Source organism: Aquarana catesbeiana, linkage group LG04 (assembly GCF_042186555.1).
Source record: "Aquarana catesbeiana isolate 2022-GZ linkage group LG04, ASM4218655v1, whole genome shotgun sequence".
NCBI lineage: Eukaryota > Metazoa > Chordata > Amphibia > Anura > Ranidae > Aquarana > Aquarana catesbeiana.
Genome location: NC_133327.1, coordinates 541,298,013 through 541,311,968, shown reverse-complemented (window position 1 = coordinate 541,311,968; position 13,956 = coordinate 541,298,013). Strand labels below are relative to the sequence as shown.

At 43.5% G+C, this 13,956-nt stretch overlaps 1 protein-coding gene across 1 annotated transcript in view; it reads right to left on the bottom strand.

Annotated features, from left to right (window-relative positions):
- The window catches only part of AHCTF1 (AT-hook containing transcription factor 1), a 204,264-nt gene that overhangs the window by 140,816 nt on the left and 49,492 nt on the right, over window positions 1-13,956 (bottom strand). The window contains exon 16 of the mRNA XM_073627874.1: window positions 10,251-10,355. Coding sequence (XP_073483975.1) covers window positions 10,251-10,355 — 105 coding nt within the window. The remainder of the gene's footprint in view (window positions 1-10,250; window positions 10,356-13,956) is intronic.

The window sequence follows — 13,956 nt, the reverse complement described above, 5'->3', positions numbered from 1 at the left end:
CAAATTGTCCAATTGAGGTGTGCGCTTGGAGGATGGGATGAACCCAATAGCGACGGTGCTGCCTCTGTTGGTGGATATGCTCCCAATAGAGTAGCACAAATAACAAAAACGGCTCCATAAACTATCTTCTTTATTTACCCTCTTTCACCTCAAGGAGATACTAGGAAGTACACAGGAAGTGATGTAGGGAAGTGGGGTTGTTCTTTGACGCCCATGCTTCAATAACGCTTGAAAAACGCTGTTAAAACGCCTGCAGCGTTGCGTTAATTTTACCGCTGACGCCCCTAAAACGCTGTAAAAACATGACAATAACACTATGGTGTTTTTAGGGCGTTTTTGAAGCGCCTTGGTGTGAAAGGGGTCTAAGAGCCCTTGCACACTGGGGCGGCGTCGGTGGTAAAACGCCGCTATTAGCGGCGTTTTACCGTCGGTATGCGGCCGCTAGCGGGGCGGTTTTACCCCCCGCTAGCGGCCGAGAAAGGGTTAAATACCACTGCAAAGCGCCTCTTCAGAGGCGCTTTGCCGGCGGTATAGCCGCGCCGTCCCATTGATTTCAATGGGCAGGAGCGGTAAAGGAGCGGTATACACACCGCTCCTTCACCGCTCCGAAGATGCTGCTGGCAGGACTTTTTTTACCGTCCTGCCAGCGCATCGCTCCAGTGTGCAAGCCCTCATGGCTTTCACACTGGAATGAAAGCAGCGGCACTTTCGGGGCGGTTTGCAGGTGCTATTATTAGCGCAATAGCGCCTGCAAACCGCCCCAGTGTGCAAGGGCTCTAAGTGTTTAGCACCGATTTCTTTTAATAAACTGTTAAGCAGTTTTACACTATGTGGCCATTTTATCTTTCCTTCATGGGCCCTACTACGGAGTAGACTTTACTATCAGCCATGACAATACCACCACCTGCAATATAACAGAGGAAGCCGATTGGATCTTCTATACTTGCATATCACGCCTGTCTAGACTTATAATTTGGAGTCTAGACTTCTGGTAAGGAGGCATTATATCAATATCAGTGGTGGTGCACTTGGGTGATCAAAACGCACTTCAATTATACTCATTGTTACTGGCTGTTCATCAAGGAATTCATCTGCACTAAAATATACCACCACCAGTTGTTCACACTTTATGGAGACTTGTTTATTCAATACCTATGTTTAGAGCAGCAAAATTTTTTATTGTTTCACGTTTATCATGATTGGTCCTGTTGTGTTGTTGCCAGCACTTGCACTTTTATATTTAGTCTGTATATCTGTGCAATAATTTTGTTTATGTTCTACATTTTATTAAAGGCATGCAAAGTTTTGTGACTTGGAGAGGACAGAAAGCAGTGGGCCATAAGGACTTTTAATGTATTTGTGGCAGTTAACCTATACAGCATCGGAAGCTCAGCACTGCAAAGAGAATGCGGCTTCAATGAGAAGATTTCGACAGTAAGGGGTGTTGGAGATTTTATGAAGATGCATTTTAATATGTATTGTCATAGTGTCTCCCAGTGTTAGTAGTCCCGCAGCCCGCTCTAAAGAGCTGACTGGGGCAGACTGACGCTGGTTGAGATCCGTTTGGTAGTGGAAAGCTCCTTGGAAATGTAGAGAAGTGTTTGCAGAGTGGGGATATGTCCGCCAGTGAAGGGCGCGTGCGATGTACAGAACGATCGTCTGGAGGGGATGTGTTCGCTCTGCAAAGACATTATCGGTTTAGCGGATGTGCCCGTGTGTCACTCCTGTATGCCTGATCAACATATTTGGGGTGCCATGGCTTATACCTGCAGATAATCTCCCATCCACAGAGACAGTAGTACAGTCCGGGTATGTTTTGTTCTCTGAACAAAGCAGAATAAGGATTCACGAACAAAGGGTAAAAATGGGAGCCTTTGAATCGTTGTGGTCGGGAGCAGCATTATCATAATCTCAGGCTTCCTGTGATACAGAGACAGGGGACTGGAGATCGTACACACTGCCCGGCCCAGACACGCCCATAAGACTCCTAGTCATTATTCATTGGTTGTTGTATAAATTCATCTTGTTTGAAAGGATTACCTGTGATGAAATTCATATCCTGTGAGGTCATATCCTGTGAAGGAAGCGATTGGCTGTTGGGGCCAGGGCTTCCTGTTTGTGACTTCCTGTTTGCGTGTGTGGCTAAAAGCAGAGAGCCTCTGCCCAGCAAGGCAGATGAAGGAAAGATGGAGCGCCAAGATGGTGATTATGTCTGTTTACTGGGGAAATGCGGGAGACATGGGTTATTTGCTACATAATACCATTATGCCAAAAGGGCGCTTAACCAGTTGCCGACCGCCGTACGTCGGCACAATGGCACGGGCAGGCATAAGGGCTTAACTGTACGTCCCTGCCTGCCCCCGGGTGGGGTGTCCTATCGGACCCCCCCCCCGATGCCTGCAGTGGTCGGATTAGCTCCAGGAGCGATCCGTGCTGAGGGGGAGGCCACTGATTCATGGCCACCCCCTCACGATTGCTCCTGGCAAATGACAGCTTCCTCTGCTTCTGAAATGTAAACAGAAGCAGAGGAAGTGATGTAATTGCTCCTCGTGAAGCCTTTTCATTCCATCCAAGTGCACCAACACTACACTTACAGTAGAACACGCAGGCACACTAATCAGTTTTTTTTTTTTTTTTTTTTAACTGATTACTGCATCTGTGTCATTTGTGACCGTTATAAGTGGTAGGGCAGGTAGTGGTAGGCTTTTAGGTCTAGGGTACCCCCCTAACACCGCCTAATAAAGGTTTAAACCCTTGATCACCCCCCAGTTAACCCGTCGCCAGTGTCACTAAGCAATCTTTTTTCTGATCGCCGTATTAGTGTCACAGGTGACGCTAGTTAGCCAGGTAAGTATTTAGTTTCAGCTTTTTATAGTGTCAGGTATCCCCATATACTACCTAGTAAAAGTTTTAACCCCCGATTCCCCCCTGGTTAACCCTTTCACCAGTGATCACCGTATAACTGTTACGGGTGACGCTGGTTAGTTTGTTTTTTATAGTGTCAGGGCACCCGCCGTTTATTACCCAATAAAGGTTTAACCCCCTGATCGCCCGGCAGGTGGTATAGGTTAGGTTTTAGGGTCAGATAGGGTCTGCGTTGCCCCAGGCAGTGTCAGGTTAGTGCCAGTACCGCTAACACGCAGCATACACCTCCCTTAGTGGTATAGTATCTGAATCAATCAATATCTGATCAGATCTATACTAGCATCCCCAGCAGTTTAGGGTTCCCAAAAACGCAGTGTTAGCGGGATCAGCCCAGATACCTGATAGCACCTGTGTTTTGCCCCTCCGTTCAGCCCAGCCCACCCAAGCGCAGTATCGATCACTGTCACTTACAAAACACTAAACACATAACTGCAGCGTTCAGAGTCAGGCCTGATCCCTGCAATCGCTAACAGTTTTTTTGGTAGCATTTTGATACAGTAGCTAACGGTCAGGAGCTTTTTTACCTGTAAGTCTCACTACTGTACCACTAAATTTAGAGCCCAAAATGGCAAATCGAAGGTACAGTAGTGAAGAGGCCTACACGTTTCTGAGCAGTAGTAGTAGTGGTGGGGGTAGAGCAGCTCTCCCACGGCTCCTTCAACAGCCTCCCTTATCTGCACCAGGATCCTCATCTCCTATCTGGTCAGGGAGTTTGGGGGGAAAAGGAGTGTACAGAAAAGTTCTTTTACAAAATTATCCAGCCTCTAAAGTGCTTCACAGTGACAGATACTGTGAATGCCCAAGGGGAGGGGGGGGGGGGGGTCAATTCTGGTGAGTGCAGCCACAATAAGAGCACGGATAAAGACACACATGCGGTGATCGCCCTTGGAAAGTGGAATTTTTCACCAGCACAGAAGCACTTTATTGTATATTTATCAAATGGGACTATATATAGTTATATTTGTTTAAACACATGCTATATGGGACCAATTTGTCCCCTTTCGTTTTGGGATTCAAGTTTACAAATTTATTCTATCTTTTAGAATTGATTCCATAAAAGTCATAAATTTTGTATAATTCTATCAAAATCACCACTTTTATAATTTTATGCACTAATCATATGTTATTTATTTGGGATTTATCACGCATGGAATATTGTGAAGGTTTAGACATCACGTTTAACATAAGGGATTCAATGCATGTCTAATGCATCAATTAACATCCACTAGAACAACATTTTATTTTGTACATTTATGTTCATTAGTATGTATGTGATTGAGTGCACAACACATTAGAACAGCGCCACATCTACTTCAGTTTATTTTTATTTATTTACTCCACCTACTAGTAGTAACTAGTAGAGGCAGCAGTTCTCTTAAACCATTTAACCTAATTTTTCTGCTAGTACTTATTCCTTGCGCGGAATCACTTATATTCTCCTCATGACAGATAGTGAAGAGGAAGTCCCTCATCTGTCAGATTCAGGCTCAGAATACAAACCTGTAGACAGCAGCGGCTCCATGACAGATAGCTCTGACGGAGTTGTGGTCCCTGCCAAGGTCAGGCGTACCAGATCCCAATCTTCTTCTGCTGTTGGAGGTGCAAGAACCACAGGGCTCTCGTATGGAGCAGAGAAGTACTAGCGCCGCTACTCCTTCTGGTGAACTGGTAAGTACCAGCGGCCTAGTACACCCTGGTCGTACATCCACCACTGCAGTAACACTTGGTGACGTGGCGAGTCACCAAGTGCAGTTCAAGCTGGTGAGGTGGCAAGCATAAGTAGTGTCCCGCTGCCAAGAAGGCAAAGACGGGCCCGTCGAGCCCATAGTGCCCTTCCTGCTGCATTCGCCAATCCTAATTGGGAACCCACCACTTGTGCAGCACCCGTACTTCCCTCATTCACTGGCCAACCCGGCATTCAGGTGGAAACAGTTGATTTTACGTCACTTGATTTTAATTTGCCGTTTTTCCCCAAAGATCTCTTTAGATCTATTGTGGACCAAAGCAATTTGTATGCTGGTCAATACATCGCCACTAATCCCCAGTCCTCCTTTGCCAGAGATTGGAAACCAATTACGGTTTCTGAATTTAAGATCTTTCTGGGCCTATCCCTCCTCATGGGCATAACCAAAAAGAGCGAGTTGCGGTCATATTGGTCCACTGACCCAATTCACCATATGCCCGTGTTCTCTGCTTCCATGGCCAGGGCACGATACGAGCAGATTTTGAGGTCCATGCACTTCAACAATTAACTCTGTCATCCTCATGGAGACCCTGCATATGGTCGGCTCTACAAAATTCAGCCCCTCATAAACCACTTCAACCAACGTTTTGCAGACTTGTTTACTCCCCATCAAGTTGTCTGCGTTGATGAGTCCCTGATTAAGTTTTCTGGTCGCTTGTCATTCAAACAGTATCTTCCCAGCAAGCGTGCCAGATACGGGGTCAAGATGTCCAAGCTCTGACAGGGCCACAGGCTATACATGTAGTTTTATGGTTTACGAGGGAAGAGATAGCCACGTAGAGCCGACAAACTGCCCTGACTACATAGGAAGCGCTGGCAAGACTGTGTGGGACTTGGTGTCACCCTTATTCGGAAAGGGGTACCACTTGTACGTGGACAATTATTACACGAGTGTGCCACTTTTTAGTCACTTGTTTGATCATCAGATTGGAGCATGTGGCACCGTGCGACCTAATCGCAGGGGCCTTCTCCAACGGCTTGTAGATTCCCGTCTTAGGCTGAGGGAGAGAGCCTGCTTGCAGTATAAAAATTTGCTCGCTATGAAGTGGAGGGATAATAAGAATGTTTTCGTTCTTACCTCCCTTCATGCAGACACGACGGTCCAAATTACTGGTGTTGTGGAGAAACCCCTCTGTGTCCACGAATATAACCAAAATATGTGAGGGGTGGACTTCAACGACCAGTTGTTGGCGCCGTACCTAGTTGCCCGTAAGGCCAGACGCTGGTATAAAAGAGTGTCTGTATACTTATTTCAATTGGCTTTGCTGAACGCTCATGTGCTATACAGAGCTTCAGGATGGACTGGATCCTTCCTTAAATTCCAGGAAGAGATCGTCAGAGCCCTTCTGTTTCCAGACGGTGCTCCACCTCACCTTCCCAATCCAAATGCAGTAAGCCGGCTGCATGAGAGGCATTTTCCTTATGTCCTCCCAAGTACCCCTACCCAACGAGCCGAGCCCCCCAAAGAAAATGTTGTGTTTGTAGAAAGTGCGGATATAGGCGTGACACCCGCTATTCTTGTCCCTCCTGTCCTGACAATCCTGGTCTTTTCATTGGTGAATGTTTTGAGCGCTACCATACACTAGCTGAGTTTTAGCGTAGGGTACAGCACTGCACAGACTAGGCACACTTTCACAGGGTCTCCCAAGATGCCATCGCATTTTGAGAGACCCCAACCTGGAACCGAACCGTTACAGTTACAAATAAAAGTGTAAAAAAAAAAAAAAAAAAAAATATATACACAAAAAATTATAAAATAAAAAACCAAAATAGTTGTCGTTTTATTGTTCTCTCCCTCTCTATTGTTCTGCTCTTTTTTACTGTATTCTATTCTGCAATGTTTTATTGTTAATGTTTTATCAGTTTGCTTTTCAGGTATGTAATTTTATACTTTACCGTTTACTGTGTTTTATTATTAACCTTTTTTTGTTTTCAGGTACGCCATTCAGTTGCAGCGCAGATTTATTTATCTTGACAGCAACAGCTTTTGCTCCCACGATACATAAAGCTGTGACTCCAGCGCTGTCGGTGCTGATTTCACCACCACAGTTAAAAAAAAAAAAAAAGGAAGAAGAGCATATATGCCGAAGCATGGGGGCAGCAGGGGTGGAGTAGCGATTTGCTCTTAACTTTTGGGGCGGATGCCCCCATGCTTCGGCATATATAAATGGTGCATGTATTCCCATCATTAGAAGTGGGTGGGAATGTCGTTGTCTTCCCCCCCCCCATCTTCCATGGTTTTCTCTGGCTCTCCTGTCCCAACAGGGAACCTGAGAATGCAGCCGGTGGTTCTGCCAGCTGACCATGGAGTTGATCAGAGACCAGAACGGCTCCAATCATCTTTATGGCCTAAGAAACCGGAAGCTACGAGCATTTCATGACTTCGATTTCGCCGGATATAAAAAGCGCCATTGGGAAAGCATTTTATCACACCGATCTTGGTGTGGTCAGATGCTTTGAGGGCAGAGGAGAGATCTAGGGTCTAATAGACCCCAATTTAAAAAAAAAAAAAACACCTGTCACTAACTATTGCTATCATAGGGGATATTTACATTCCCTGAGATAATAAAAAAAAAATATATACAAAAAAATGAAAGGAACAGTTTAAAAATAAAAAAGCATTAGAAAAAAAAAAAAAAAAAAAAAAGCACCCCTGACCCCCCCCGCTCTCGCGCAAAGGCGAACGCAAGCGTCAGCGTTATATGTAAACAGCAATTGCACCATGCATGTGAGGTATCACCGCGAAGATCAGATCGAGGGCAGTAATCTAAAGTGGTAACTTGTAAAGGTGTTTAAAAGCTTTTAAAAATGTATGTAGTTTTTCGCCGCTGCACATTTGTGTGCAATTTTAAAGCATGTCGTGTTTGATATCCATGTACTCGGTCCAAGATCATCTTTTTTATTGCAAACATTTGGGCAATATAGTGTTTTAGTGCATTAAAATAAAAAATAGTGTGTTTTTTCAAAAAAAAAAATTGCTTTTGAAAAATCGCTGCGCAAATACTGTGTGAAAAGAAAAAATGAAACACCCACCATTTTAATCTATAGGGAATTTGCTTTAATATATATAATGTTTGGGGGTTCAAAGTAATTTTCTTGCAAAAAAATTTTTTTCATGTAAACAAAAAGCGTCAGAAAGGGCTTTGTCTTCAAGTGGTTAGAAAAGTGGGTGATGTGTGACATAAGCTTCTAAATGTTGTGCATAAAATGCCAGGACAGTCCAACCCCCCCCCCCCCCCCCATGACCTTATTTTGGAAAGTAGACACCCCAAGCTATTTGCCGAGAGGCATGTCGAGTCCATGAAATATTTTATATTTTGACACAAGTTGCGGGAAAGAATTTTTTTTTTTTTTTTTTTTTTTGCACAAAGCTGTCACTAAATGCTATATTGCTCAAACATGCCATGGGCATATGTGAAATTACACCCCAAAATACATTCTGTTGCGTCTCCTGAGTACGGGGATACCACATGTGTGAGACTTTTTGGGAGCCTAGCCGCTTACGGGACCCCGAAAACCAAGCACCGCCTTCAGGCTTTCTCAGGGTGTAAATTTTTGGATTTCACTCCTCACTGCCTATCACAGTTTCGGAGGCCATGGAATGCCCAGATGGCACAAACCCCCCCAAATGGCCCCATTTTGGAAAGTAGACACCCCAAGCTATTTACCGAGAGGTATGGTGAGTATTTTGCAGATCTCGCTTTTTGTCAAAGTTTTGAAAATGAAAAAAAAAACCCACATTTTTCTTTCTTCATTTTCAAAAACAAATGAGCTGCAAAATACTCAACATACCTCTCAGCAAATGGCTTGGGGTGTCTACTTTCCAAAATGGGTTCATTGGGGGGGGGGTTTGTGCCATCTTGGCATTTTATGGCCTTCAAAACCGTGATAGGTATTGAGGAGTGTAATCAAATGTAATTAAATTTACGCCCTTAGAAATCCTGAAGGTGGTGATTGGTTTTCGGGGCCCCATACGTGGCTAGGCTCCCAAAAAGTCCCACACATGTGGTATCCCCGTACTCGGGAGAAGCAGCAGAATTTATTTTGGGGTGTAATTCCACATATGCCCACAGCATGTGAGCAATATATCATTTAGTGACAACTTTTTTTTTTGTGTCTCATTATTCAATCACTTGGGACAAAAAAATGTAATATTCAATGGGCTCAACATGCCTCTTAGCAATTTCCTTAGGGTGTCTACTTTCCAAAAATCGGGTCATTTGTGGGGGGTTTGTACTGCCCTGCCATTTTAGCACCTCAAGAAATGATAGGCAGTCAAACTAAAAGCTGCGTAAATTCCAGAAAATGTACCCTAGTTTGTAGACGCTATAACTTTAGCGCAAACCAATATACAATTATTGACTTTTTTTTACCAAAGACATGTGGCTGAATACATTTTGGCAAAAATGTATGACTAAAATTGAGTTTATTGGATTTTTCTTATAACAAAAAGTAGAAAATATTTTTTTTTTCTTCAAAGTTTTCGGTCTTTTTCCGTTTATATCGCAAAAAAATTGCAAAGGCAATCAAATACCATCAAAAGAAAGCCATTTGTGGGAAAAAAAGGACGCAAATTTCGCTTGGGTACAACATTGCATGACCGCGCAATTACCAGTTAAAGCAGCGCAATGCCAAATTGTAAAAAGTCCTCTGGTCTTTGGCCAGACAAATGGTCCGGGGCTGAAGTGGTTAATAGCGCAAGAGTATAGTGGAATATCCACGACAGGAGCAGTCAGTGGGACAGTCAGTGGGACATGGGATAACCAGTTTACTTATAATGAAGTGTAGTACTAGAGCTATACCTCAAGAACTAAACTTCAGCCTTAAACAATGGTCTGTAAAATTCAAGCCATGGTGTAGACCAACATAGCAGACAGGGATATCATCTATTACAATTTGTTTTCTAGGTAGCCCCCAAAAGACCAGAGGCTTCTATGCTGCCTTTAATGACACACAGAACAGCTGGGCCCAGTCAGAGCATCACAACTCTTCAAGGAGGATAGGTTTTCCACCTAATAGCTTTAAGAAAGGTAACTTTGTGAAGATGGGCAAATGCAGTGTGCTTTCAATTTGGTGTGGCGGTGATATGGCGATATACTATTTAGTCATCACGGTCTTCCCAAGAAAGGAGGGGGGCGGCTGTTCAGTCCTGAAACGTTTATCGCTGCTTCTGTTGGTGACTTGAAAGTTAAAAAGGTAGATATGAGAAACATTTGGTGTGCTGGTGGCTATGCAATCTATTGTTTAATGGTGACAATGCCATTTGAGTGGTCTCTTCAGCAGTTTGAGAGAACTATTAGGTGGGCACTGGGAAGTACCACTATTTCCAGACACTTGTAATTCCATTTGAGTGCTTTGTTGGTTGAATTTCACCTGCAGTTGCTAGAATTTGCATTTGATCTCATAAGCTGCCTAAAGCTGCTTTTGCATACCCATAAACTTGTATGAGAACAAAAGTAATTCTGAAGTGAATTAAATCCCTTACACAGGCAACTTTTCACACTGGATGCTCTGAACAAATGCATTACAATTCCTTTGCAAATTAGAGCTATAAAACAAAAACGCATACGTTTTTCCTTACCTGAGCAATCTGGTAGAAGTCCACATCGGCAAAACCAAAGCACAATAGAGGCATACTGAGCTAAGAGCTTTGTCACTGACTGTTTGTTTGCTAGGTCTATAAGCCCTGTTGAGCAAACAAGAAATAAAGGCAAAATCAGGCAAACAGATAATCAAGCCAGGTTTGAAAAGATAAAGCTAGGTTTGAAAAAGTGTGGAACCAGTGAATTGCATACTTTCAAGCTCCCTAAACACTGGGCCACCTTGTGAGGGGAGGACCGCACTGAGGGGACCTACTCTATTCTTTCCTTCCACTTTTCTTCTCTTTCAATCTTTTTTACAATTTAATTTTTCCTGGTATTGGTTTTGTTATACCACAATTTTTTTTGGTAGGATGCCGAAGGGGGACCGTAAAAATCTCTCCCAATTATATACTATTCTCTCAAGATCGAGACCCCATGCTTTGGGGCATGGATCAATGTTAGACAATGTTTTTCTACCTTACCATGTTCTAGAGATACGCCTGACCTACAGCTTACGGTATTGATACTTGGTAATTACTGGTATTTCTATTTGTAGATTTTTCTTCGTACTCAAGTGCTGATACCTATGGGCACATAGCCTTAGACAAATGGTTGCGCTAATCAATCGTTATGCCTAAAACTTTTTGATTTAGTTGCTTTGTGTTTAGATGGTCAGGGCCACTAATCACTTTGGAGAATGCATCCTCTTTAAAAATTTGACATTAAGTTTTTGTACAATGCTTAAAACTTGCAATAAAAACTATTGAAAGAAACTCAGGCAAACAAATTTCACATGGTTATTTAAAAAAAAAAAATATATATATATAAAATATAATATATATAGTGTAAATAAAATGTAATTAAACAAGACCAATTCCCAGTTATGTAAACATAAAATAGGGAAGTTGGATTTTTGACTTGTCTAAAATCTATTACCTGGAGTACAGGCAGGCCGAGTTACGAACACCCGAGTTACAAACGACTCCTACTTACGAACGGCCTCAAATGCCAGCCACTTGTGCTCCACGCTGGTCCTGGATACCTCCGGACACATCCCATACTGCAGTACTACATGTACTGCATGGCCAGAAGAGCCCCAGATAACATAACAAGCGCCCAGAACATCCCACATCCATGCACAGGCGGACGTAACACTTACAAATGCAGTGTTGCGACTTACGAACAACTTTGACTTATGAACAAACCTACAGTTCCTATTGTGTTGGTAACTCAGGGACTTCCTGTACAGCACAGGACACTGGCAGGATCAGAGACAACTGGGTTATAGGCAGGTATGTTCAGGTGGTTGAACACTAGCAAAAAAAAAAAAAAAACTGAGTAGAATCCTTCCAGCGCTGAGCAATGCTACTGCAGTAATTAAAGCACCAGAGGGGAGGGCGTCCTTTACTCAAAAAATGGATTTTATGCAAAAAAAAAAAAATATATAAAAATAATAAATATAAATAAAAAAAAACATGTAAACATGTCAACTGAAAACCAGCAGGCAGCCTTAAAAATTTGCAATGCAGAAGCTTGATGCTGAAAAGGATGCACAAGATCTAGTAGATTAAGGGCCCACCAGAAAGGCAAGAACTCCATTTTTTGCCGAGTAGTCTTGAACCACAACCCAACATTTACCAAGCAATGGTGGAACAAAATGCAGATATCTCCCTGCAAGTTCGTTCTGGGAATCCAATTGATGCAGCGGAGCCATGACTGCCATGCAGGCTCCAGCTGCTCTAACCACATCCAGGAGTAAAGAACTCCAGAGGGTGTTTCAGAGCAGGACAACAAGTAGTACTACAGAAGTACCATGTCATGATTGAGGGGAAAAGAGAAAACAAAGTTAGGCAAAAAAATAAATAAATAAAAAGGAAGAAGAGGATACCTTGAAGTAGTTCTAAAGGCTCAATACTTACCCCATTCTGATCCAGCGATGTGCACGAGAACCTTGACTCTCCATCATTGGCTGAAGGAAATTGGCTCCCACTGCTGTCACACAGCCAGTGAGCCAAATGAGAAGGAGAAAAGAGGGGAGGAGAAAAAAAAAAAAAAAGGAAGAAGAGGGGAGAGCCATGGCTCTGTCTGAATGGACATGCAGAGAAGTGGCTCAGGAGCAAGCCTGCTTGGGTGCCCCCACAGCAAACAGTTTTATATGGGGGCACTTGGCAGGAGGGAGGGGCCAGAAGCGCTGGCGGGGGACCCAAAAAAAAGAGGAGAATCTGGGCTACTCTGTGCAATACCACTGCACACAGCAGGTGAGTAAAACAGGTTTGTTCTTTAAAAAAAAAACTCCATTTAACAGCTTTTACATACTGAGTTTAGCAGCAGTTAGCAGTTGAGGTTGGAAGCTTTTTTAAAGATAACCTCAGGAGACCCTCCCAAATGTCCACAATGCAGTGAAAACATATAAATAACTATTTTAGCCATTATGAAGTCTCTCTCTCTCGCTCTGTCTTTCTGCCCGTGCCCCCCCCCCCCCCCCTCTCAGCCCCTATGCCCCCCCCCTCTCTCTCTTTTGCGTGTCAATCTTCTCTGCCAGTTCGGGGGTCTAAAGAATCACCAATTTCTTTAGACCTGATCCAGTGGAGAGTATAGGGGAGGATCAATCCCATGGGGCCACTAATGCAACCACAGCAAAGGGCCTCGGATCCTGATACAGAGAAACAAACCTCTCCACTTTGTGGTTGAATCTGGGCACAAGATTATCTGCATCCAGCATCTTTCCCATCTTTGGCAAATGTCCTGAAACACTTCAACTTAAGGGGACCACTCCGAGGTCCAGCTCCCGGCAGCTGAGAGAGTTTGCCTGCCAATTTCCTACACACGCAATGCGAACAGCTGCCAAAGCCAGGATGTGATGTTCTGCCCACAATTAGGTCGCTTCTCTGAGCTGCTTGATTTCTGGTACCTCCCTGGTGACTGATATAAGTCAAGGACTCAGAGACTACAGGAACTATTCCTCCAAAAAGAGGTTGGGGACCTACCTGCAGGAACCTTAGCTTTGTGTTTGCTAGGTAACAGGGTGTTCATACCCACAGTGTTTTGATGCAAGAGTCGAGTTCCTCCTGCAAAAAGGAATTCTCTGGTTGCTTTTTGCATGCTGGTTCCGTAGACCAGTATTTAAGCCAAAAAGTGTTTACATTTGGACAGAAGGAAGTCCAACTCCAGACATAAGAAATCAGTCCATCTACACAAAATCTGAGCAGTTGGCAGTAGGTTGAGGCACTGAAGAAACCCATGGGTTAAAGAAATGGATCCTGGTTTTTCCATGCATTTAGTCCAGATTGCCAGTCTTGCATACTGCTATAGCAGCAATTAGTAGGTTGAAATCAGGATAAAGGAGGACTTGAAGAGAATCTTAAATCTCTTATTCACGACATTTCGAAAAGCAGAAAAATCCTCCACTGGCATCGTCAGCAATCCATTGAGGCAAGCAAAGGCCAAATCAACCTTCGGGACCACCCATTTCCAGCTGGGAGCAAGAGGGGTTACATATGGATCCTCAGTCTTTTTTGCCAGTGTTCAATCAAATGAAGTTATCTGCCTATACTCCAGTTATCAATGAATCTGCCTGTGTCCTGTACTGCATGAACAAGACGACCCACTATTGTTAAACAAAGATAACGGTATACAAAGAATATAATTCATACAGATCACACAATATATTTAATCAATTGAAAAACAAATAACAAAAATAAACAG